The following is a 27,277-nucleotide window of genomic DNA, read 5'->3' as shown; positions in this document are numbered from 1 at the left end:
GTTCTGTCCATACAGCTTTCTGACATATTAAGCACACAAGAGCCACCTCGACCCCCACTCATCCCGGAGGATTCTGTTGTCTTGTAGTACGTCCCCGGGATGCTGGCGACAGGATATGAGAGATGCAGAGATGGCAGGAGGAGAAGCGGGAGTCGAGACAATACACAGGCGATTGTTATCAGGCAGCAACATGGAGTCGAGCGAGCAACGCGTCCAGCTCCGGCGACATAATTCATGATCCTCCATCAAATGAGTTCGGCGTCAGGGATGTTATTGCCTGCACAAATATCTCAGCATGGCAGTGCGACAGCATCACAGGGTCACTGATGGAGCTATTTATGAGGGGCTTGTGAACTCAGGGAAGCGAGAGGAAGTAAAGAAGGAAGGAGTGCTCATGGAGCAAAATGGGTTCACGAAAATCACGAGCACTACAAACGAGAAAATGTGAACCACTGCAGTTTCATGGCAAGGTTATAAAGTATTCCTTTTCTGATGGGGGGGAAAAAACTGGACAAGGTATGAATCAGTGGACAACTGCTGTGGTGGTGTACTGGTATTGGAAAGTATCCACTTCACGAGGTTAGCAGTAACTTTGCTTTATGTCAGGCCATCGCGTTGTCGATTAATATCCTGTAACACCAGACTTGATTTATTCCTTACATATCAGAACACACTAAAGTTTTCTAGTTCATATCCCTGCTCTGTACATAATATGGACTGTACTAGGAACAAAGATGGAAAAAGCACCATGTCCAAACCCTGCTAGAAGATCTTAAAAAAAGTTTATTTAAAAAGATTAGATTCCCTTTCCAGTGAAATACTCCTCACCTACCTCGACATTTATGTCTACATTTCTAACTTTCCAACTAATTTACAAATTATTAGCAGTTCACAATGGGAAATGATGCGGATTAGCATCACCCACATCAGCCTCGCTCTCATAATATGAGGTAAAAGTCACTCATTTATTCACTCACCTGTTCTCTGTCCATGCTAATGTTGGTAGGGAAATAATTGCAGATTCATGTTCTCCATTAACCTCCATAGAATCTCCATTCATACTGCGTATAAAGAAACTAGTCTGGTATCTCAACCAAATACTGTAAGGGCTTCAGTAGCTGGCGACCTCATAATTCGCTATCTAGCTCTTACACATCCTGAGAATGACTTACTATGCTGTAGTAGCAACATCAATGTGATATCTTAAGTATAATATGGAGCTTTTGAATAGCTAAAAGCTTACCTGTATGTGTTTAACGTAGGTTAGATAGTGAGCGGTTTCCTTTGAAGCATTTTAATTGCTAATTTACTGACTTCACTGTCTCAGACCTTGCTGCATGCAATAAACATGCAATAAACATGTTGACATATACACACACACACTGGATGGATGGATGGATGGATATTTTATATACACACACATAATTTCAAATTTAGTGAGCCGTTGTAATTTTCACCCTGTCAGATTATGAGATATACAGTAAAAGTTCCTGTCAGCTGTCTTGTAAACAGACTGCATAGTCAGCTATAAAAAAATACCAAATTAACATCATTCAACTAAAAAAAAAAGGGAAAGAAATCAATGTTGTTTTCGTGCCTGAACAGTTAAACGTTCAGTAATACCATCACAGCTGACAGCACGATAATATCATAAGCCATCATTAAAGGTTAGCTGAGAATTTAATAAAAGCGGACATCTTTTTTGAGACGCGTACGGTGAAAGAGAACGGAGAGATGAAGGTAAAACAGATTGGAGTCTATCGTGTTAATCAGTGAAGGATCAGCGCCAGGCTCCAGGGAAGTATTTAGGATTAATGTGGATATTTAGGATGAATCTAACACTATCTTAATTGCTGTTGGGTGGCAACAAGGGACAATTAAAAGCTACTGATTAGATAGTGGTCTGATGCTTCTTGCACAAGATTACTGGTCAGAATTTGCTTCAGAGAAAAGTCCACAACATGTTAAGGTGTGTGTGTGTGTATGTGTATAGTGTTGTATATAAGTGGACTGGATGTCACTGATATGCAACATGTATACACATACACACACACACACATACACACACACACAAGGTTCTATCAACCGTGCAATAAGACATACATTAAATGGAATTTAAACCATTGTTGTGTAAATACTCACACTTGAAAAGATGATCCACTTATTAGAGGTTTTCTCGGGTCTAAAGAAATGTATCCGACCCGAAGTGACCCGAATCACTTTTTACCCCGAACCCGACGTGCATAATTTATTTTTTTTAAGAAAGACCCGACCCGAGACAAACCCAAAAAAATCAGACCCGAGTCCGACCCGACGGCAATTTTTTTTTAACCTGGCTGGACCCGAATGTTGCACACACCGAATGCAGCCCTGTATGCACCAGTCAGACAGAAAAGTAACCGCTACAGCGTGGATTCAAAATTGATTGACAGGTCTGTTTGAACGAAAATTAGCTTACCGCCAGCAACACGATGTCGCAAGCGGTCTTGGCAAACAGAGGAGAGGTTGGAAAAGGACTCGAGTCGATGCACACAAGCGAGATACAGTAGTTCCGGTCTTCTCGGGTCCGTTTGGTAAAAACACATTCATTTTAAATTACCCGAGACCCGATGCCGCTATTATTATACCCGACCCGTGCCCGAGATGGACCCGTGAAGACCTCTACCACTTATGTCTGCTTCTCTGAGTGTGTTCAGGTGAGCGGCAACATAAAAATCCCAATGCGTAGTCCATAATAATTCCCCAAAATCAGTTTAACACTTACCTTTCCTGTAAATGCGTTCTACACTTACAGACCAGCTCATTCATAAAGGCAAATGAATCAGAAGAACAGTTCACTTGGTTTATTTGTCATTAACAACATGTCTTAGATTTAGTCCAAGGACTTGACCAATAACTGCACACTGACTGTCTATATTTTTTTAACATCATCTTGCCTGAGAGATATGGAGAAAAACTAAGTCAGGAAGAAAAACACAGGAGCTTTGAAGCTCAGGTCCTTCGAGTGCAAGCAGGTTTAAGAAGTCCCTCGATTCTCCACATGTAAAGAGCGAACAGGGGAAACTCATCCGAAAGAGGAAGGATGTGTTTTTCCAACTGGGAAAGTTGGAGGTGGTGGTGGTGCTCGCTCCCTGTGCTACATGACCTGGCTTGAAGGAGCTGCTCTAGGATCCAAAAAAGGTAAAAGGAGTTGTCATATCTGACCCAGTCGACCTGCTGTGGCTGTTGTCCCTCAGGAACTTCCTGGAAAACAACACAAGGGGGTATTCACTGGTCAGCAAAAGTTCAAGTATCCGCAAACGGGAGATGATTAGTTATCGAGCGCGGTTAGGATATACACAACTTTGACACAAGATGAATATTAACATTAGATTTACACATTTCTATTTTTTTATTTATATAAATCCTTCAACATCTAGTCCAACCAGATACTACCAAAAAGCTTTAGGCACTCCATAAGCAAGGCTGGATGACAGACGTGTGGATTCAAAGGCTTACTGATATGTTTCTGATGACCTTATGCCTTCACATCTAGCATGTTGTGATGGCTGAAAATATACAAAGATCTTTCTACAGAAATGTAAAAAGTCAAAAGGATCGGGTGAAAGAAAAACGGGTAGAATGAGACATGGTATAAAAATCTGGTCTGTAAGTGTAGAACTGAGGATCCTGAGGCATCTACAGATCTACCGGCTCCAGTTGGACTTGGGAAACTTTAGAGGAGATGTGAACCCTTTTGAGAGATCAATACAACATTTATCAGACTGTATATTTATAATCACACCCTCCAGTGTCACCCAGATGAGGATGAGGTTCCCCTTTGAGTCTGGTTCCTCTCAAGGTTTCCTCCTTTTACCATCTAAGGGAGTTTTTCCTCCCCACAGTCACCTGAGTCACCTCAGACTTGCTCAATGGGGATAAACACATACACATTGTGAACTAAATATATCTAATATTAATCTTGAATTTTGTACTCTATTAATCTTTATTATTCTTTATATTAACCTTTTGTTTTATGTTTATGTTCTGGAAAGCTGCTTTAAGACAATGTCAGTTTTAAAAAGCGCTATACAAATAAACTTAAATTGAATCGAAAACTGATAAAGACTTTAATATTCTAACCTCCTGCATTTTTAGATCTCTCTTTATCTGCCTTTTAACATGTTGAGCGAAAAAATGAAAGACACAAGCCATAATCAAAGGGCATCGTTTAAGAAACTAACTTCTGCATCTTGTCACAAGTTTGCTCTTGTTATTCGAACTAGAACAAAGCTTTGAAAATGAACCATCAGAAAGCAAGGAGCCTTTTGAATGAATCCCAGCAGATGGTTGTTTACTTACTGCCTCTGCTAAAAGTGCCCCCAGGAAGCAGGAGAGTACGTAAGGGACTACCACAAAAAATACATTCAGCCATAAAGACTACAAGGCAAAGACTATCAAAGACTACAGCTGAAGATGTTTTTTTTTTTTTTTCTTCCAAAACCCCATCACACTCATGGAAGTCTGAGGAGAGTTCAGAAACCGCCAGCAACGAAACATTAATTTTAGGAGAAATGTGACTTCAAGATATTTGGAATTCAAGAGCACCTGCTTGTTCAGTGTGAATATTCACCCGCTTCTATTATATTTGATCCAGCTGTAAAAAAATTCTGAATGTGGAGGAAAAGCTCTTTAAAAGGGACCTCCAGGAGGAGGATGGTATAAAAAGAGATTCATAAAACTTGCATCGAGGCAAAACCACGCTGGCACGGAAAAGCACAGGGACGGATTTAATTTGATGGCACGGCTTGATTGAAGGTGACAAAATGGAGAGATAACGTTCATCCTGGTGTTTAATTACTTTAGAAAGAAGCAGGCAAAACAAGATCAAAATTGTTCAAGGTTGACTCCAGTGAAGGGGAAAAACACCAACAAAAATCTTGTATTAAATGTAAAAATATTGCTATAATAAAAAAAATATAATATTTGTTGACTTATTGTTGGTATTGATGCATCAGCATGGCTTCAACCTATAAACATCAACCTCTTTCACATATTCTGCATCTGGCATTTCTTCCCAAATTGGAATGAAGTATCTTCTATCATGAATGGATAGACTTCATCTGATCAACCAGAGGTTGAGTAACACCATCCTTCGCAGACACTCCGGGCCATCATCAGGATTCAAACACAAGCTCCAGACGATACCATGAACGCTTTTCCTGCTGCACAAACAAAAAGGTTTTGATTGAAGTGGGTTTTGCTATTCATAATGCAGAACATGCTCTGGGTCATCTGGTATCATCTGACTTGATCTAGCGTAACTTAAACAGGAACCATGAATGGATCGTTAACTGTTAAGACTTTAAAATTTAAAAATATACTTTAATTAAATTCTTATTTTATCTGCTCATACTTCTGAGTTTGTTAAACCCAACAGCTATCTAACGGACGCCCTAAAGCTTAGACAAATTTAGGAAATAAGATTTTTTCAAAGCCTTAGGGCCTTTTTACACCTGGTCACTTCATGTGTTTTCTCTGATCCGATAGTTATCTGATTTGTTAAAACTGTTCCATTTACATTAGGCCACATAAATGCGTCTCGGCGAATCGGATATCGATCCGATCTTTCTACTCCCGCCCAAAATGCTAATATATTTTACCTCATTTCCGGGGTAATTGAAATGGAACACGCTTTGGTGTGTGCGGTTTTCAGAATGCAATCAAAAAGAAGGCGGAAAAACTGTTTTACTGTTACAAATGTTTACATTTACTGTTTGCTGCATTTTCGCTGGCGATGTTTGATGTTATTTGTTTCTGGCGCGATGCACGACTCGTGAGTCACTTGCGAGTGACGTACTTCCGTTTGGGAGGAGTATAGCGCTGACGTATGTGGCTTGAACAACCACCTTCATTTACACCTGTCCAGTTTCATCTGAAATGCGTCCCAGACCACCTCCTGAAGTGGTTTGAACCATCAGATTTATATCCGTCTCGAAAACTTTTCGGAGGACTTTTAGACCTTGTCTTTTTACCATCGGATAGCTATCTGATCACAGAAAACACATGAAGTGACCAGGTGTAAAAAGTCCTTTAGTCTCACAATAGTATGACTATAGTACTTCTTTCTCGGGGGAATCCCTTTTGGCTCTGACGTCTGGCTCGTTGCAACAATATTTCTTTTTTTTTTCATTATACGTGCTCACAGGAAATGCTCTCTCGTGCTTAGGCCCATCACGTCAGTGAGGATGTTTATTAAAAGGATTAACTGCTTGCTCCTGAGCTGAACCTTCTCATCCCTTCCCCATAACTTATGTAACATGCAATATCGAACAAACCCCAGATGATTCATCAATGGTGCAAGAAAAAGATCTTCCTCAGCACATTTGATTTTGGTTGGTACTTTGGTTGCCCACTCATTTAGCTGACAGCTGTATTTAGGCAAGAATGATAAATGTACTGAATCGAGCGGTCATAGAGAAACTACAGAGTGAATGAGTTTAGACCCAAATAAAATGGGGTGTGGTGGGTGGTGGTCGGTGGTCGGGGACAGGGGTTTGAACTTTAATAGAGATGAAAAGACGCTATCCTAGAAGTAATGTGACTAAAAAAAACAAAGCCTGAAAGAAGCAACTAAGAGAAAAATTAGAATAAAGGGAGTATTCTGAGATGATAAATCTGTGTGTGAAACGTCATTGCTTTCAAATCTGGACCCCCAGGAACGTAGTGCGATGGACTGTGCTTCAGGACAACTTATGGTGAGATATGGGGGAAAGTAATAAGGAGGAGGGAGAGAGAGAGAGAGAGAGAGAGAGAGAGAGAGAGAGAGAGAGAGAGAGAGAGAGAGAGAGAGTTTGTACACTCACTAAGGGCCACCCATACACATGCATATTCAGGCCATTATTCAATCAAGTAGCAGCATTGACGTCCAAAATCACATCAAGATCAGCTGATGTTCACACCTTTGACCATTGTTGGTTGTTGGTGCCAAATTATGAGAGTCGACGATGAATAAAAAAAAACACTATGCTTTCTTGGTGGAAGGGATGAACACAGGGGCGTTTGCCAATCCTGTGCATCTGTGAGCTCATGTATGAGGAAAAATCCAGATAGCACCTGAGGATTTTACAGCACACTGTGATGCGGCATAAGCATCTGTTCAAAAATAGATGAAATTGGCTGGCTGGGTTTCAGAGTAAGCATGTGCAAAGCCTTCATCCTCTTCGGTTGGTGGCATTCATATGATTTGATGGAGGAGGGACGAGGGAGCATTTCAGAGTGGATAATACATGAAACCTTGGGCTGATTCACTACAACAACATACATACACACACACGAGTAAATATATATATATATATATATATAATATATACACACACACATATGGCAAGAACTTGGATCCGAGTTGTAGAGATGTCTAGAAGCTACTAAAAATTAATGCAGGCTTTTATTTTTGTAGCCCATCCTCATGATTTAGCATATTTTATGCTTGCCAGGGTTGTAAAGATTGGTTACTTCAGTTACTGTAACATTATGTTACTAAAAGCTTTTTGTTTTTCGCACCATTCTGTATAAGCTATGCCATTATTTGTCCAGGTTTTATTACAAGTTAGAAACGATCAAAATATGAACCTATTTTGAAATTTTTCATGCCTGGTTTCTAGAGTTGCTCTTAAAGGGATGAGGCATGATAACAAGACAGTGGAACTCGCTGCCTCTTTGGTTCACTATGGAAACGTGCTGAGGCTAAGGGATGAGTAGCGGTAACGGAATACGTCACTGCAGTCTTACTGCTAAGTCACTCAATCACAAGCCACTATCTCTGGAGGAGTGAGACTGATATAACAAAGAGCAAAAGCAATATAGAAAGAGCACAAATTATTTCTCCCTAGAGAACACTACAGCATGCCTCGTTCTTCTAAATTGAGAGAAAATAAGCGGGGTAAAAAAAGCCAAGAAGCAGCAGGAACAGCAATATGACAGGATGAGCAGCTGGATGAGTCTTGTTTATTCCCACTCCTCCTTACTTAAAATTCAACCCATTCCCATCATACAGGAGTAAAAGCTTGATATGAACGATGCTACCCAAAAATAAGACATTTAGAAACATGTCTAATGAAGCAAGTGGCGCTGTGGAAAGTCCTACTGTTGGGTCGTGGTGCAGTTGGGTGGACCTCATTCTTTCTGCCTCGGCAGAATTAACACTCATCTAAATGCATAGGCTGTCCATTGTGCCTGAGAGCAGAGTCCCAGTGAGGACCCAGTACGAGCTCTGCTTCTGCCGCCTTTAATAGGCCAGATACAGAGAAGAAGGAGGAGGAGGAGGAGAAGGAAGAGAGCAAAGACCTGGCAAGCTGCAAACTAGGACAAGTATTACTTGCTTCACGGTTATCAGAAAGAAAAAAATTAGGTTCAAACACGACCATGATCCTAACCCATGGAGGTCCATCAGTCTCCCAGGGTTCAAAGTCTTCTAAAAAAGTCGCATTTGAATTATTCCTGCATCTCCCAGGCTGTGCTTTTGCAACAGTCCAAGCACAACAGCTGTATCGACAGCATGAAACACCATGAATGTCAAATAGCCAGAGAGATGAACTTCAATTAAATATGCGACTTTACAACTGTTTATGATTAAAGGTGCGGTGCACGATGTTTGAGAAATGCTTCAGAAAACTGAGTCGGGCCGACAAACAAAACTAACATGTAGCCAATGAGCAGAAAGGGGGCGTGTCTTGTCAATATGGGCGGAGAGAGTGTTCAGTGCGCATGTGTGACATTAGCAGAAAGCGATTGAAACATTGACATGGCGGATAAAAACAAAAAGCAAAAAAGGATTACGATAAGGCAAGAAGCAGAAACCGTATTAATATACTGTAGGATCAGCTTTCCAACGCTGGAGAGAACTGAAGGAGCGGGAAGGCCTGCGATGGGACGCCGAGGTCGCTTTGTTCCTTCTCGATAGGTGAGTAACGTTGGTTTTGCTTTGTTACACAGAACTAATATATGCCGTCCTTTGCATGATTATGCTTGTGTGTCATTTTAGCTTGTTTGTTTACCTGCAATCGTATTGTTCTTCCCTTCAGCTATTATAAAGACACATTTCTTTCCATTAGTTGCCTGGGTTACGTATGTATGTGTGGGCAGAGCTATCAATACAGGGGTGGGACCCATTTGGGTTAGGGACGTGTTTGTTTTGGTGATTTCAAATGTCAACATTGGCTTTCAAACATCGTACACCCCACCTTTAAGGCTAGGTATGAATCACTCACATTACTGAAGAGTCACATTACTGAAAGTGACTGGACGCCAGGTCTATGAAAATATAATATTCGTATAATCTGTTGCTCTGGGGTCGAGTTAAACTTTGTGAAGGAAGAATCAATGGATTACCAAACTTGATGTGATCAGACAAAGTTTTATTGAAGGTTTCTCCATTTTTTTTTCGAGATCTGTGAACATTATATTTACTAAAATAGTGCAAGAAAGTACAGAAACAAATGTTCATCAAGCATCTATAATAGAAAAAGACCCTTTATGTTTTTATGTGATTTCCCAAACAGAAACAAGAAAAAAAAAAAAACCTTGAAGAAAAAGCACCCACTGAAAATTTTAAATTTAGTGATTTTAGAAGGGGGGCACGGTGGCTTAGTGGTTAGCATGTTCGCCTCACACCTCCAGGGTTGGGGGTTCGATTCCTGCCTCCGCCTTGTGTGTGTGGGGTTTGCATGTTCTCCCCGTGCCTTGGGGGTTTCCTCCGGGTACTCCGGTTTCCTCCCCCGGTCCAAAGACATGCATGGTAGGTTGATTGGCATCTCTGGAAAATTGTCTGTAGTGTGTGATTGTGTGAGTGAATGAGAGTGTGTGTGTGTGCCCTGTGATGGGTTGGCACTCCGTCCAGGGTGTATCCTGCCTTGATGCCCGATGACGCCTGAGACAAGCTCCCCGTGACCCGAGGTAGTTCGGATAAGCGGTAGAAAATGAGCGAGTGAGATTGAGTGATTTTAGAAGAACAAAAATACTAGTACTTTTTATAGGAGGAAAATACTGTTTGATTATAATGATCATAATGGTAACTAAATAAGGACGTAATAAAGACAGTGGAACCGTAAAGATTTTTCCATAAGACTACCGCAGGTTACAGTCGCTTGACACAAAAAGATTTATTTTAAACGCTACTTATGCTACTTACTAGTGTGAGACCAAACCAATGACTCACACTGTTAAATCATGTAAACAGGAAAAGAGCTGAGACTCAGGTGCCCCTGCACTCTTAAAGAATAATACGTGGGAGTTTTCTCCTCTGACGCCGTGGGCCAAAGTTTCTGCAGCCGAGGGTTAAGATTTACAGCCAAGGATTTGACTTTGCTGAAGACTCTCTGACTTTGTGCTTGATTCGTTTCATTCATTGCGCTCTGTTATGTTATGATGCCGTGGCCTTTTGTCTGAGCGGGGTCTTTTCAATCCCTGTAGCTTTACTCAAGGGGGGAAAGAAAAACATTGCTGTTCTTGAAGGTCAATGTTTACAGATGTATCAGAGGAGATACACAAGTGGCAAAAACATCTAGCCTTTTAGTGCGCTAAATATTTGCCCAGTGACTAAGTGTTACTGTTTGACTGTCACAATTAGCAACTAAACTAGGGGCACTTTTTACAAATGGTAATCCACCTGCATGTTTTTAGGAAGTGATGGAGGAAAATGGGATAAAAGGGACATGCGGTACTGGATTTTTACATACAGTACCGAAACATTCATGCTGATGATTTTCAATTTGTTGTTAATATTTACAAAGATTTTAGCCAAGTGGCTTTTAAATATTGAGATCAAAAATCATGTTATATCATCATGTTATACCGACTACTAGTCACAATACCACATCACTGGGATCGGTAATGACTAGCTACTAGGGTTGGGTATCAAAAGGAATTTTCCTGTTCCTGTTTCCTGTTCCTGCCTTACGATTCCCGGTTCTGATTCCGATTCCATAATAAAAGAAATGTGAAAAATAATGCACAATACTTAAACAATTCCCTTTGTGTTTATTAATCACTCTTTAAATATTTTAAACAGAGCATTTCAATTCATATCAATTTAAATTGAAATAAATCCAACATCAAATTTAACATTCAGAATTACAACTTAGCAAAACAGTTAGCAATTTTTCTGAAGAAAAATGAACGTCTGCTTTCTCTGGGAGAAGACGAGACCTTTCCTGGCTTATTGTATCTCCAGCTGTGGAGAAAACCCTCTCAGAGGGACTTAAGTAAAGTTGGCTCCATATTCACAGATTCGAATTTCCCGAGTCAATAGCTCCTGACCTAAACACTCTTATTACACAAATAACGCCTCTTTTTTATTGTAGTAATGTATAGAGGCAGCTACAACGCAGGTACAACCCAAGTTTCCTCAATATCAGCTTTCCTCCGCGTTGGACAAAATACATAAGTCTCTATGTGCAAACACCTAAGAGACAGATTCCAAGGGACCGTCAGTAAAGTGCAAAACCCGAAAAGGGAAAACAAAAAACAGTCAATAACTTTACTGTAATACACTGTACTGTCACCAAACTCAGAACACACATCACTGATGTCCTTTATTTTTGGAAAATGTGTTTTTTTTTTGTTTTTGTTTTTTTATGATGGGGTAGATTTGCTTCCTTGTTGTAGCTTTGGAAATTAATCCACACTTTAGACTTTTTTTTTTAGACATGTTTAACACAAAGCGTACCTCAGCAAAGCAGCACGAGTGACTGATTTCTGTGGTAAGCTGCATTAATTTGGTTGCGTGACTGTAAAACAATTAATATTCATGAGGAAAGACATGGCTATTTAAGTTGACTTCTCCCAGCGCTTTGCCTGTAATTGCATCGGAACCGCGTTTGGAACCGAAACAAAAAAATTCCCGCGCGGTTCCGGTTCCTGTTAAAAATCGGTAATGACTAGCTACCGACTACTAGTCACAATACCACATCAGTAATGACTAACTACCGACTACTAGTCACAATACCACATCACTGGGATACGCTCCATTTGAGGTGTAAACACTAACGCATCCCAGACAGCTTCGGATGACTGCCAAGTCACCAGTGATGCCAGTTTGCATGGCTATACTATTGACTCTGGTACATTTTAAATTTCTATTCGTTATTTTAAAAAATGGCTCCGTGTGCATCAAGATATTATGCACACCATTACATAACCACTACCACCATGTTGATAAGAGTCTTTGTTTTTATTCTGTTAAAGCCCTTCCATCTACAAACAAACATAAGAAAAGCAGATCCATCAGACCAGGTGTAGCTTTCCCAATTGTTCTAGTTCAGTGAGGCTGTGACTGACACAAGTGGAACTTCTGCTCATCAAGTTGTGCATTTTCGCTCACCGGGGTAGCCTACCAGTTCGTTCGAACCTGTCTGGCCGTTCTTCTCTGACCGCTCACATCAATAAGACGTTTCCTTGGATGTCTTTTGTTTTTCAAACCATTGTGGGTAAACTCAATGTTTGATGCAATCTATAGATTGTGTAAAGCAAATCAGCTGATTTCCCCAGCGACATTTAAAATAAATAAATAAGTAAAATAAATCAATCACCACAGGCATGTCCATTGCAGCATGTAGGTGAACGAGTAAGTGAGTGAGTGAGTAAATGTCTGTACTGTATATAATCTGATAAAGATCAAAACAAGGCCGTGTATGATATGCCCAGTATATCCCCTTGTAAAACCAACTCAATCCAGAACCACAACAACTTCCACGAATTGATTTTTTTTCCCCCCTCAGGAAGAGATGTTTTGCAGGGCATCTCTCTCTCGATCCCCCCCCACCCTACCCCACCAGCGCCAGTGCGATATGCCCACAACACAAAGATTTACAAGACAGCAAATCGATGGTGCTGTCTCCAAGAGTCCATTTGTTGAACTTTATCTATGATGATCCGATCTTAAGTGTGTGGGTTTCTACCATTAAAGAAAACATTTCCTTTGTTGGGGAGAACATGAATTCATATCCGTGTCCTCAAGAACCGCAATATTCCAGCAAATTTAGTAGTACAGTTCCAAACAGCGGCAACACCCTTTGTTAGATTTCACAATGTGACAGATTGACATTAATACTATGTGAACTGACCGTGCTCACTCAACATCGTTCGATCTAGTAATAATAATATTTTAAGAAAAGTGAGGATAAGCAATGAAATCGAGCATTCCATGTTTCTCTATCTGCTCGCTTCGGCATTCGTGGCCTCGGAGTCACCTAGTGTCACGGTGACGGACAGCAAAGTTAGAGTATGCCATCTCTTCCTCACAGACAGCACAGCCAGTTTTACTTTCTTTGCTCCTGGCCACAGGTTCCTACAGCACTGTTCAGGATTAGAACTTGCGATCCCCAGACGACGGAACAAACTCTCTTTTGCGGTGCCGTTTGAGAGCCCGTGGCATCTTTGTGACATCTTAGCAGACCTAATAATGCCATCAATCTTCACAAAAGCTTTTGAACCACCAGCCCAAAGCATCAATTATCCATCACCATCAATTTCAGACTTGTGGTGGTATGTATCCTTCTCAGAAAGAGCTCAAAAAGAGTATTTTCTATTAGACAAACTGCTGAAGTAGAAAAATTTGAATTTCCGTTAACAAGAAAGGTAAGTAGTAAAGAGACCGGCCAGAGCTGACAGGTCGTCTATTCGTTCAAACAGCTGCTCATGATCACTGTGGTGAGCAGAAAAGCATCTCAAAACACACCCCAGCACAGCTGAAATCTTGTTGCTGATTGGTTAGAATGTGTTGATTACTTTTCTATACCAGCAGCTCTGAGGATAGTTAATAACAAGCTTATATTAACAAGAATGTTTTAAAATATTATTGTTTCTATAAAATACACAGACTTTTATGGTGTAAAATCTAGATTTATTTGTTTGGGGTGGGGGTTTGTAATACTTTGGGGGGTTGGTTTCATGTTTCAATATAATTATCTAGAGAAGTCTGGAAATGGGATTTTAGAGAATTAGTGAGGGAGAGAAATAGCACTGAGAGCAGCTGGGCCACCTTTATTATTATTTCTAGCTATTAGCTATATATATTTAATTTAGCATCAGTTGTGGGGCTGCACCACAGATTTTTTCCCCCTTTCTAAGATCAATTTCTTATTGCAGCAATGAAACAAAATTAAAATTGATCTTTCGCCAAAGGAATTGTTCATCGTTAGGAAATGAGGGTTCAGACATTGTACAGTTAAACCTCTCTCAGCTGCCCGGCACTTGACAGCTCGTTGATGGTCTTCGCGATGCTGCTTATCCTCAGATGATGTGACACTAATTATATGACTTATGATGATGGTCAAAAAACTAATATAAGGGTTATGGACAGGGGGTGAATACTTATGCAAACAGAATGCTTATTTGAGTAAAAAAAGAAAGACTCCTTGGGGTATTGAGTGCACATACAATCTTAATTAATTCTATTTAAGATACTTCAAGGTGTAGAAGATCAACAAGATGGGGGCGATTACTTATGCAAAGCACTGTACATTGTGGTTAACTCCCAGAACATGCAAGTGAATAAGATAAAGATAAATCTCCTCTAGGTGTTAAGCGTGTGTGTTCATGCTGCCCTGACGGACCAGAGTCCCAGTCCCACCTCACCCACGGTTCCAGGGATACGGACCGGATTCACGTTTAACACGTTCAACAAGGAAAGTGTGCGCTTGGCAAACTGCTCCATCCTTGCTTCATTATGAATAAAAACAAATCCTCGGTTTTATTTTTATAAAATACAAATAAACATTGTTTTTGTCTTGTTGTGATAGACGCTAGCACCTCCTCCGCACGACGAGAGCGGCCGAAAAGCTCGCGCTGTGGAAGAGAGCCAATCACGGCGGCTCAGTAATATTCGTTTTACTTCCTTCTGCATGAACATAAGCATCTTTGCTAACACCAGAGTAATGTAAATATGTTGAAAATCTGTCGGTATATTTTAACGACAGACATAATACTTCCTGATTTGAGCCAATGATCTTCCTCACAGTGACCTTGAGTGTGGTTAAAGTGCAGAACTACAGGGTCATACGCTTTTCTAATCAATATGTTGACGTTTGATGACCAGTCCCTTCAGGCTGGAATTTTTTTCCTCATAGTTGTGGATTGTTTCTGATCCGTCACTGAATGCTGTCTCTAATAAAGTGCTGTATAGAATTAAAAGAAGATGGAGAGTTAAACGCGACCCAATTTTACGCCGAGCTGTTAAATCCTGTCCTTGTGCTGAGGTGCTTCGTGTCAATTTTGTAATTATCTGATATAGATAAATGTCATTGATATGACATGACAAGGTTTCACAAACCATACATACATAGAGTGCAGAAACTCTGTGCAAACGCTATGACTTGAAGCAGATGAAACGGGGCTCGCGGATCGTGACCGCAGATCATTCGTTTTTAATGAGTTCTGGCGAAAGGAGCAACAGCACATGCTGGAGATTAGATGTGGGTGTGTCCAGATCAGTGACATGACAAAGTCCTCAGCTATGATGCTGATATACACTGGTGAATTTATAAACAAACACTAAATTTCCCTCCAGAATGTTTCAAATTAGCGGCAAGATTAGGAATTACCAGCATTCAGAGCGCCTCCTGGCAACTTCGTAGTGAGTTCTTGGAGACTTGCAAGGATCAAATCAAGCAACCCAAAGCGCTACTAATCAATTACACTGCAGCCTTCGAGATTCTGAAGCTTGTGGCCAGAAAAGTGAACAAAAATTTCCATCGTTGGCATTTTTCCAGATGCATCTAGCTAGCAGTGTTTTTTTTTATATTTAGGTATTTAACATAATCATGATGACTAACTGTAGGTTGAAAATAAATGGAAATTATTACAATAAGCTGTAAAAGGCAAATCTCTGCTTAATTAGCCTGTAGTGCTTCCAGTGTGACAGCAGGCAGTTAACTTCAAGGACAGTAAAGCTCACTTCAAAACCTGAGGCGATAATTGTGGCGCTCGCAACACAATCCTATGCTAATCAGTGTAGCTTTTCAAACCAGCTGGAAGCAGCAGGGTAGCAATCAAGCGCACGCAAAGTGCAATCTTGAGCTTTTTATTTTGTTGTGATTGATGCGAGCACGAATCGCTTGAAATATGGGCAAAATATGGCAATGTGATTCCACAACATTTTGACTCGCAGCTGGTGTAAAAACTCGATTGTTCCCGTCAACAGTCGCGCGATCTGACGTACGATCGCTCGGTTTTATTTTGTAGCATTTCAGTGAAAACCTTGTTGAGAAGGCTTCAAGTGTAAATGTGTTTAACCTCCTTTCATGTAATACAAAGACTTATTGTCTAGCATGTTGCTTCTGGAAATAAAAAAGAAAACTTTAAAAGAAAAAAAAAAATATCTGAATCAAAGTTGACTTGCCTTGAAACTCGAGTGAAAAAAGCCTCGAGGCCGTGTGACGGTCCCAAGAGTTTCCACTGGAGCCAAAGATCTAATGAGTTGTAGTGTAAAGAGGACGAAGGCTTTGCTTTAGCTCTCCAAGGCTTTTTGACAGCTGTTAACATGAAAACGCCAGACCTGCTCACGGTGCACACTGTCAAGATTTCTCAGTTTTCCATCCAATCGGTGTTCTGAATTCATTCTTTCCTGCTCAAAAAAGTTAACAAAGAAAATACGGGATAAATAAAAGGATCTAAACACGATATCAGGTCTCAGCCGAAGTACTTCATCTACAGAACGAAGAGCATCTGATAATCTTTCTAGCCACCAAGTTAAAGAATCTGGTAGGTTACAATCTGATACAACAAAAATGTTTCAAGCACAAAAAACACTTCTGAATAAACACAGTCAGTGGACTCGACAAAATCCTCTCTGACACTCTAATGGTTTTGGAGGTAGGTTCGGCAAAATCTGGCCTGACGGTTCAACTAGAATTAGCATGCTACCAAGAGTGATGTTTGCTTTTTTTGTTTTCCTTTTTTCTAAGCTGATTTGTTTGCCAGCCATTCAGACAGTTCTCATCAACACAACTAATTAGGGCTGGGCGATAAACCGATAACGATATGTATCGCGATAGACACTTGATCGATATCAATAAAAAATGTGTTCGATAAAACGTTCGATATTTTTTATTCTTTGTCGGAATTAAACAGAGGTTGCGAAGCAAGTTTGGTTGCATTAACAAAGGCACTCACTCTCTGGTAGCCTAGCAACATAGTGAGTGACACGCTAACAGCCAATAATGTAACAGTATCATGTTTGGTTGCGCCATATCGTTGTCTCGTGCTGGTCTGCTGGATTCCTCTTCAGTAACCGATGACTGATAAGCAGAAACTGATAAGCAGTGCTGCAGCGAGCGAGGAAATTGTAAATAAAAGAGGAAGTCAGCTCACTAGTATGACAGTTTTTTGGATATTATAAGTCTGACTGTAGTCACACCAATGTCGTCTGCAAATTATGCAAGGCCGTTTCTCTATGTTTATATTTAACACTTTGCACTATTTTATTACACTTTATTAAGCATTTCTTACATTTTCTTTCATTTTGCACCTTAAATGTTAAGAGATCATTGTTAAGTGTTCAGTGTGACTTTAGACTTATGTTTACATTTTAATTATTTGAATTTTCCTGGTTGTTGACATTTCTGTCTTAATAACTGAGGGGATTATGATCAGAGGAAGGTTAAGTTTAAAATAAAAATGTTTAAATGGAATATATTTTTCTCCTGGTCCTTATTTTAAATGAGTCATAAAAATATCAATAATTATCGATATCGACCGATATGAAACACTGATATCGTGATACAGTTTTCAGCCATATCGCTCACATTCAGCCCCTTCACCAGTTCTAAAGGTTTTCGCTGTCGGCAGAATGAGCTGACTGTGCTGAGCCATGTTGCTTACGATGGGGGTGGAGTCTATTAGAGAGTGTTTATAAAATGACTGGAAGGCAAACGTGTTTTCTGAGCCATAAAACTCTGGTGCTGAGGCCGGGACTCTGACGGTTACCTTTCTTACTTTCCACATAGTGATAAATTAACAATTTCACCTGTAAACATCAAGAAAGGTTTGAAGGTTGAACATGAGTCATGTTAAATTGCTGATTTCTGTGAACGGAGGTGCTTCTTGACCCTGTTAGTTGGCAGAATGTACCAGAATCTCTAGTGTTATTTTGTTACCCTGTCCCTCTGCCCTTCAATTATCTCCTTGAATCAAATTCTCTGCTGTTGTATTAACCCTGATTATCTTAGTGGACCTAAAGAAAACACTCAGAACTCCAGTTAAGAGACTACCGAGCCTCCAGCTACGAACAGACCACATTTCTGTAAAATCTGACAGTGCCGGAAAATATTTCCCTTGCTTCTTTCTAACACTACATAAAGTTTATCTTCAGTAGAGCCCAACATGTAGGGCAGTGAGGCACTGCTGCTCGGCGAAGGTTTGCTTTTTCTTTCTCTGTCCTTGAAGCGTCGGAACCCCAATGAAGTTGTTACAGTTGGTAAATCGTCACGGGTGAGGGAAGCCGGGTTTAAAGAAGAATCTTACACAGGCCATTGTTCCTGGTTTTGTGCTCACGAGTGAGATTAAATGATAGAAGAGATCCTCTTGGTGTGTGTGTGTGTGTGTGTGTGTGTGTGTGTGTGTGTGTGTGTGTGTGTGTGTGTGTGTGTGTCCATGGACACCGGCTGATGAGAGAAGGAAGGGAGTGTGTCTAGTGAAGCTGGTCTCTTTGCTTTTTCACGGCTTTTCCATACATAGAAATATAATAACCTCAAACTGCATTTCACTCAGCTTAATAATAATAATAATAATAATAATAATAATAATAATAATAGTAATAATAATAATAATAATAATAATAATAATAATAATAATAGTAATAATAATAATAATAATAATAATAATAATAATAAAGGATGGTTAAAAAAGAGTGATCTAGTATATATTAGTCTAGTCCATAGTAAATTAATGACTACAACTATGGTGAGCAGAAAAGCATCTCAGAACTATGGATAAGCTACAACAGCAGAAGACCACATCAGGTTCCTCTCCTGTCAGCCAAGAACAGGACTCTGAGGCACATCAGCCCAGAGTCACCCAAAATGAGCAGTTGAAGACTAAAGAAAGAACAGGATGTTTGTTGTTTTTTCTATTCTTCAGTGTTCCAGTCTTGTGTGTTCCTAAAGGTGTGATGTTTTGTGCGTGCCGAGTTGACCGAGTTATGCTGTACTTCCTGGAAGCTTTTCCTCCGTTCTCTCCTATCGACATGATACGCCGCTGTTAAAGTCACAGCGAAGACAAGTTTTCTGGATGTGTGTGTGTGGTGTGCGTGTACAAGTCAAGTCACTTTCATGTTTAACACACACACTCTGTGAAGCTCCTTTGCATGCTTCGGTCAGCTGCTCTCACACACACTATTAAACATCCTCTGAGTAATCGCCAAACAAGAAACACAGCAGTGTCAGGAAATGACAACGGTTCCCAGTGGATGAACTGAGGTTTGGTTTTGGTTTTGTCAGAAACACTGACAAAAACCTGCAGATATTTTTGTTTATTGGTTCATTTGTTTTGTTTCGGCTCACGAAACCTAGGCTATGTGCCAGGTGTCGTGGTGTGACTGCTGTGCTTTTTTGGCTATTTCTCAATACTTTTGAAAGCGTGTGTGTGTGTGTGTGTGTGTGTATATATATACACTCCCCTGCTGATTGACCTACTTGCCGTCTATCCTCTGAGGAATTTCATAAACAATATGGCCAACATTCTGAGAATGTGATATAAAACCATCAGTATCAAGTCAAACTTCTTTGAGCGATCCTTTTATCTCGAGGTTGAAACATTAACTTTTTTAAAGATGAGAAGATCTACGAGTGAACTTCTATATAGCATCCGTCTTTCGGCATCCTCTCTCCTGAACCTCGAGCTCGACGTGCTTGATAAGCCTTCGGTTAAAGTGCCGCGGTCAAACGTGGTGCAAATACATTCGAGCTCGCTCATCCCTGACACTCGTATCAGTTGCATTTTCCTCCTATTAAAAAATAAGAAAGAAAGACGCGCATAATAGTTTACCAGGCGTTAGTCAAGATGAAAAAAGCGAGAGCGGGACAAAGAGAATGAGAGCACAATAAGGGTGAGTTGGAGAGGGATGGAGCTTCTGTTTCACTCCAGCTGCTGCTGACGGAAAGGCTGGTGCTGTTTGCGATAATTACTTCATTACTCCACCGAGCTGAATAGATGCGTATGCTCGTGAGCGCTGGCTGTGATGACATCCAAACAAAATGAGACAAAAAATTTGTTCTTCTATTGTTCCCTCACGTCGCTGAATTACTGTCGTACTGAAAAGCTTCTTTGCCGACGCGGTACGCATATACAGATAGGTGACCCAAAAATAAAGAAATATATTCATTAATAAATAAATAAATAAATAAATAAATAAATAAATAAATAAATGGTTGGCTTTATATTTGAGATTATTTTGGCGCCTTTGTTCTTTGTCCGCTTGTGTTCTTCCATAGATATGCCATCGCTGATCAATACAAAACCCTTCTAATTGAAAAATCAATGTTGGAGTTAAACTGCCTCTGCCAGCAAGCATCTACTGACCGCATGACTGATGCTCAGCCTTAAGTGTTGGGCAGCACAGCCACAGACCTGTCAGACAACAGGCACCAAATTAATCTGTTTGCTTTGACTTACATGATATTTTTGCATGTTTATACAGAAACTGACAAAACTTCGTATTCAATAAAGCAAACGCTGAAAATAAAAGTGTGTTTTTTTTTTATCGTTCTAGCAAATCTTTCATAGATTGTGCTAGTTTAATTTTTCAGGTGTTTATATGTTGTGTTTACAGCTGAAGTTGTTAAAGGTGAGGTCTCTGTTGTTTGAAACCCAAATGTTGACATTTGAAATCACCAAAACAAACACGCCCCTAACCCAAATATGTCCCACCCCCGTTTTGATAGCTCCGCCCCCACACATACACCAGACAAGTATAACCCAAGTATAACCCAGACAACTATTATGGCGGAACCTGCAGGAGCAGCTGGCCGAGGGGATATTTTTATCAATAAATGAACTCGATGAGTAATACTATGGTAATACAGATATGTTTTTGTAGTACTGTGTGTTGTACCGTGAAAGGTTTAGCACCGTTTCACGTGGAAGACGTTCAGTTCTCTCCAGCGCTGGAAAGCTGACCTCTTTGTCCTTTAGTACATCCATTTCATGAGTTTCGTTTCAAGTCGTGAGTTAAGAAGTAGCTAAAGCAAGCTGATGCATATTCGATGCATAAGGTCAAATAACCTACAGTACTATCAGCCACGTCCTCGACAAAGAATATAGAGAAGTTAAATTAACAATAAAGCAATGAGCTGTCTGACAGAGTTATAATACAGTATGGAGCAGATGCAGTTGAACGTATTACCCAATTAATAAAGGGTTTGGTATAACGTAGGCAATTTGAAGCTTAAACTGTGCTTCTAGCTGTCATGGCTGATCATTTACACCATCGATCACATCAGCTACGTGAGCGGTGCTCGTCTGCATGATTCCAGTTAAAGTGTCACAAAGAGTTTTGCTTTCATGAGCTCTTATGTCGAACTCACCAAATTCCAAAGTTAAGCAGAAATGGCTGCGCAAAATACATCTTTAATGATCGACAACTATCGATCATTAAAACAGTCCCAGTGCAAACTCTTACTTATTTCTGCATCAGGGTCAGAAACATGACCTTCAAACGTCTTTACCTGCCATTTATCTTTGTCATCATTACGTCCTCATTAAATCCTGTACAGATAATCGCTCAAAAGCGAGGAAAAAAAAATATTTTCAACAACCCTGTGTTCGCTCCAAACTTCGAACGAGCTCTAATTGGGTGTCGGGGGAGGAGACGATCCGATATGTAGAAAACAGGACCGTGAATTGGATGCGAACAGCTTTCTGAGAGCTTGTTCAATATTATTCTGTTTTTTTCCTCTGACCAAGAAATGTGGCCTCAGCTGCCTCAGCCCACAAAGTTCACTTAAACTCAGACACAGAATACGGTGGGCTCGAGGCTAGCATGCTCTTCTCGCCTTTACAGTTTCGCTAACTGCTGCTAAGCCGATCAGGCTTGATAGCTATCCATCCTAATGAGCAGCATGTTAGCACTTAGGCCTAATGTCTCTCAGAAAACGAGCAAAAATTAACAATACGGCTGAACGTTTATCCTGTGTCCTGTTGACGTCTGGTTCACCTCACACCTCTTCCATTGACACCATTAACCAGGTGACTAATTAGTCAGATGTCATCTTAACCTATTAGGGGTTTCTAGGCAATTGTATCTTGGGACTATATTTGATATAATCAAAAAATCTGACGCTTTTAAGGCTGAATTATTGGAGCATTTACAATGTGACTTTTGTACTTGTCAGAATTTCGTCTTTAACAAACTCAACAGTTTGACCTTGTTGCAGGTATAAAATCCTGTTCTACAAAAGGTACGAGTGCAGACACGAGTGTGCGCTCGGTTAATAGTGTAAATATGAACTTTATCTTTAAAACAAATCTGTAAAAGCTATGAACGTATAACGCAAAATCAAGAAAACCGGGATTCTGCGATTTTAAAACCTGCCTTGGAGCCGTATTAATTTTCACATGCAAATCCATGCCATCTGTGTAGTGACTTTGTAAAATCGCACCTTGGATGCAAAATTAATCGGCTCGCATAAACACTTTATAAACAAACTTTACATCGAATCAAAAAGCAAAAGACAATTGTCTGTGTGAGAAAGTCAGTTTTTAAATGAATCCTGTCTCTTAGGTTTGTGTGCATTTAAATAAATCAAGGCCCGAGTGTGCTGAAATTCAGCTCTCTAACCTAGTGCTACTGCAAATGTTTGCTCTCCAGAGTTGTCCTAAAACAAGGTTTACCTCTCCAGGCTTTGTAACGAAGCAAACACCAGCTCTCCGGGGTTGTCTTGGGGCATACATTACCACTCTTGACATGTCCTGAAGCAAACAAGAGATCTTCAGACTCACCAAGTAACAAACATTAACGATCTTGGCTTGTCCTAAAGCACAGCTCAGGGATCCAAGACAGAACACTGAATTTAAAAAAAAAAAAACAAGAGCATCAGAAGGAGTAAACTCGGACAAAGTTGGCCAGGAGTCATCAGTTCTGGTCCTGGAAGGCTTGAATTAGGTCATTTCCTGGCTGATAGGCAGCTCACTAGTGACTTACAGTACCAGATGGTGTGTTAATGAAAATATATCACCGATGTGAAGCCCTTCAGATGGGTTAAAGATGACCCTTGTCGTGGACATGAAATTGGTTAACAAATCGGATAAGTGCAAGTAGCCTGATTTGATCAATAATGAAGACATATGGCAGAGGTTCAGGCTCTAATAGAGAGCAGGATTTCAACTACATGTCATTCAAGCAATCTGTCAGAGAGGAGAGAAGAAGAGCTCAGACGACAGAGTGGCGCTCGAGTGGACATGATTTGTGTGGGGTTTTTTTGTGTGGACACAAACACACATCACACAAATCAATGTTAATAAAAGTTAAAAGTGTGGTCAACGACTCCTCAGGGAACTTTATGGAAGTGATAACCGTGGTGCTATACTGTATTTGGTTTGATCTAACAAATTGAAATGGGGCTTCTGGGAAAAAAGTTTATATCCCCTCTAAAAAGAAAGTGCTATTTGACTCGAGCTGTAAAGTATTCATTCACTTTAGTATTCCTCTTGGCAAATCATCCTCAGTTCCCCAAAATTACACAGTTCCTTCTGATGCACTCAATTTCAAACTCCTCTATAATTTTTCAAACGAATTCGAGTGAGAAGACGTGCAAGGCATTGATGAATTAATCTGTCTATGTTTGGGGGACGCTGTCTTATTGAAATGTCCTTCTCCAAGGATTGCTGCTCATTAATTTATTTATTTTTTGGCTGTGAGATTTTTTCCACCAATAATGTTTCTTTAATACATTTTTTTTCAGGCAAATTTCCTCACAATATCATGATTCTCCCACCACCATGCTTCAGTGTGTGACTATATGTTCAACCCCCTATGCTATACTTAAAATATACGCTCCCCTCCCCGTCTTCACTGAGGGTATATACGCTCCCCTCCCCGTCTTCACTGAGGGTATATACGCTCCCACCCCCGTCTTCACTGAGGGTATATACGCTCCCCTCCCCGTCTTCACTGAGGGTATATACGCTCCCACCCCCGTGTTCGCTGAGGGTATATACGCTCCCACCGCCGTGCTTCGCTGAGGGTATATACGCTCCCACCCCCGTCTTCGCTGAGGGTATATACGCTCCCACACCCGTCTTCGCTGAGGGTATATACGCTCCCACCGCCGTGCTACGCTGAGGGTATATACGCTCCCACCGCCGTGCTACGCTGAGGGTATATACGTTCCCACCCCCGTGCTTCGCTGAGGGTATATACTCTCCCACCCCCGTGCTTCGCTGAGGGTATATACGCTCCCACCCCCGTGTTCGCTGAGGGTATATACGCTCCCACCCCCGTCTTCGCTGAGGGTATATACGCTCCCACACCCGTCTTCGCTGAGGGTATATACGCTCCCACCCCCGTGCTTCGCTGAGGGTATATACGCTCCCACCGCCGTGCTACGCTGAGGGTATATACGTTCCGACCCCCCGTGCTTCACTGAGGGTATATACGCTCCCACCCCCGTGCTTCGCTGAGGGTATATACGCTCCCACCCCCGTGCTCGCTGAGGGTATATACGCTCCCACCCCCGTGCTTCGCTGAGGGTATAATACGCTCCCACCCCCGTGCCTCACTGAAGGTATATACACTCCCTGAGGGACCACACACCCACCCCCGTGCCTCACTGAGGGACCACACACCCACCCCCGTGCCTCACTGAGGGTATACATTTTTATAGAGAGAACATGAAATAAATTTAAGCAAACTTTTTTTAATGGTATCTTAAGCTTTAGTTTTGTGTTCATATTTAATAGAAAATAGAAAAATCGAAAGACGCTACGTCTGTAAATGTGAAGTGAATTGTCTGTGGAGATACAGGCTTCTGTCTCAAAATGTTAGAGTGACAATTAAAAACAAGTAAAATCCGAACCGAACTCTGCGTAAGTCATGACTCCACATTCTTGTCAAAGCTCAGCGTTTTCCCAAAACTAGACACAATAATACATTAACCTTAGAAAACTTTAGTTATTTGCAATTATTTTTAAACTTGTTTCTGCTGACGGGGCGACTTCCTGTGGCGCTGCATGGTGTGTAGTCGCCTAATAGGAGCGATAATCAGAGGCAGAATAAGAGGAAGAATAAGGCACTGCCTTCAATTTGTAGCAAACTTTATCAAATATTATACGATGGATTATTATTTGTACTTGTTTAGAAAATGGATAGATTTGTTTTTTAAACCCTGCATATCTGCAGCTATAAACTTCCAACACTACACACTGATTAATTTAACCGTCGTCTTAATGGATTTTCTGTTACATTCCAGCTCCTGCTTTCTGCTGACTGAAGCCATTTCTACATTCCCCAAAATAATACACTCGAGTACTAAAAATAGGTTTTAAAAATAAAAATTGATTTTTTCAACCCTGTAGCTTCTGTTGATTTGAGATAAGCAGCCAGGTATTTTTTTTACATCCACTGGACGAGAAGCCTGTGAGTGTCCTGTTGGATTCGTGGATGGACAAAACCAAAGGGCTCGAATCAAAGGATACATTTAGTTATGAAGTCAATAAGGGGCTTTTTTTTTTACACCTGGTCACTTCATGCGTTTTCTGTGATCAGATAGCTCTCCGATGGTAAAAAGACCAGGTCTAAATGCCCTCCGAAACGTTTTCGGGACGGATATAAATCCGATTGTCCAAACCACTTCAGGAGGTGGTCTGGGACGCATTTCAGATGAAACTGGACAGGTGTAAATGAATGTGGTTGTTCAAGCCACATACGTCAGCGCTATACTCCTCCCAAACGGACGTATGTCACTCGCAGGTGATCTTTCACCCAGGCGTCTCGTTGGGTCTTAAAATGCACTGCTGCTGCTGCAAGCGAAAATGCAGCAAGCAGTAAATGCTGTTTTTTGTAGCATAAAAGTCGTAACAAGTTTTTCGTCTTCTTTTTGATTGCATTCTGAAAACCGCACACACCAAAGCGTGTTCCATCTCAATTACCCCGGAAATGAGGTAAAATATATTTGCATTTTGGACGGGAGTAGAAAGATCGGATCGATATCCGATTCGCCGAGACGCATTTATGTGGCCTAATGTAAATGGAACAGTTTTAACAAATCAGATAGCTATCGGATCAGAGAAAACACATGAAGTGACCAGGTGTAAAAAGGCCCTAAGAAAGTCAATGCTGTGCAAGCATCAACAATAAGGAGCCAAAAACAAGTAAATAAATAAATAAAAATCAGGTTACATAGTATTAAGTGCATTTATTTGAGAAGCTAAATACCTCAATAAAAGAGATTTGATAAATCTTGTGTTGTACAAAAATCACAGCAAAATTAAGCATTTTCGAGCAAAAAAAAAAAAAAATCACAGCTGATAAACACCGTCAACAAGTCTGTTATTCAGACTGTAGAGGTAGATCTTCAGCATAAATTTTGCACACATCTGCGTATACAACAGCAAAACTTTCCAGAGAAAGATGAGATCCGGCAAAGACACAGATCACCGGCAGCTTGGGTCAGAGTGAAGCACTGTGGGCGAAGACGCTCTCGCACTTTTATGTTGGACTAACAAGCTTAATATATCAAGGCACAAGGCACTATTTTTTTTCTTTAACCATTTTCATTAATCTTTATATCCTATTTTATAACGCGGACGGTCAAAAATCATGTGTGTTATACTGTTTACGGGTTGTGGAATAAAATTAAATAAATAAAGTCAGACACGAGTCGAGAACTTTAACAGCTAGTCATAACAAGGGTTGCAAAGGGGAGGAAAGTTTCCAGTAAATTTCCGGAAACTTTCCACGGGAACTTAATCTGGGGAATTTTGGGAATATTCAAAATTGGAAATTTACGGGAATTTACAGTAATTTATGGGAATTATTTGGAAATATAGGGAAATGTATATAAACTATATCATATACAAACAAATAAACATTTTGTTTGGTCATAAGCAGACGTACATGCAAGGTAATACAAATTTTAAAAATGACGTCATGATTGATTTAATTGTAAGTAGAGCTTTAACTGATTCTTTCATTGAGTAACACAAAAGCATAATAAACATTATTATGCTTGTAATAAACATAATAAACTTAATAATTGTAATAAACATATTTCCCAATAATTGCTATAAAATGAAAGCATCCCCCATC

At 40.4% G+C, this 27,277-nt stretch overlaps 1 protein-coding gene across 1 annotated transcript in view; it reads right to left on the bottom strand.

Annotated features, from left to right (window-relative positions):
- Positions 1–2,828: 2,828 nt before the first annotated feature.
- Positions 2,829–27,277, bottom strand: part of mei4 (meiosis-specific, MEI4 homolog (S. cerevisiae)) — a 42,588-nt gene continuing 18,139 nt past the window's right edge. Inside the window, exon 5 of the mRNA XM_060882852.1 lies at positions 2,829–3,243. Coding sequence (XP_060738835.1) covers positions 2,992–3,243 — 252 coding nt within the window. The 3' untranslated portion in view covers positions 2,829–2,991. The remainder of the gene's footprint in view (positions 3,244–27,277) is intronic.

Source organism: Tachysurus vachellii, chromosome 12, assembly GCF_030014155.1.
Source record: "Tachysurus vachellii isolate PV-2020 chromosome 12, HZAU_Pvac_v1, whole genome shotgun sequence".
Classification (NCBI taxonomy): Eukaryota; Metazoa; Chordata; class Actinopteri; order Siluriformes; family Bagridae; genus Tachysurus; species Tachysurus vachellii.
Note: the sequence above shows the minus strand (reverse complement) of the source record. Positions and strands in the feature narration are given on the sequence as shown.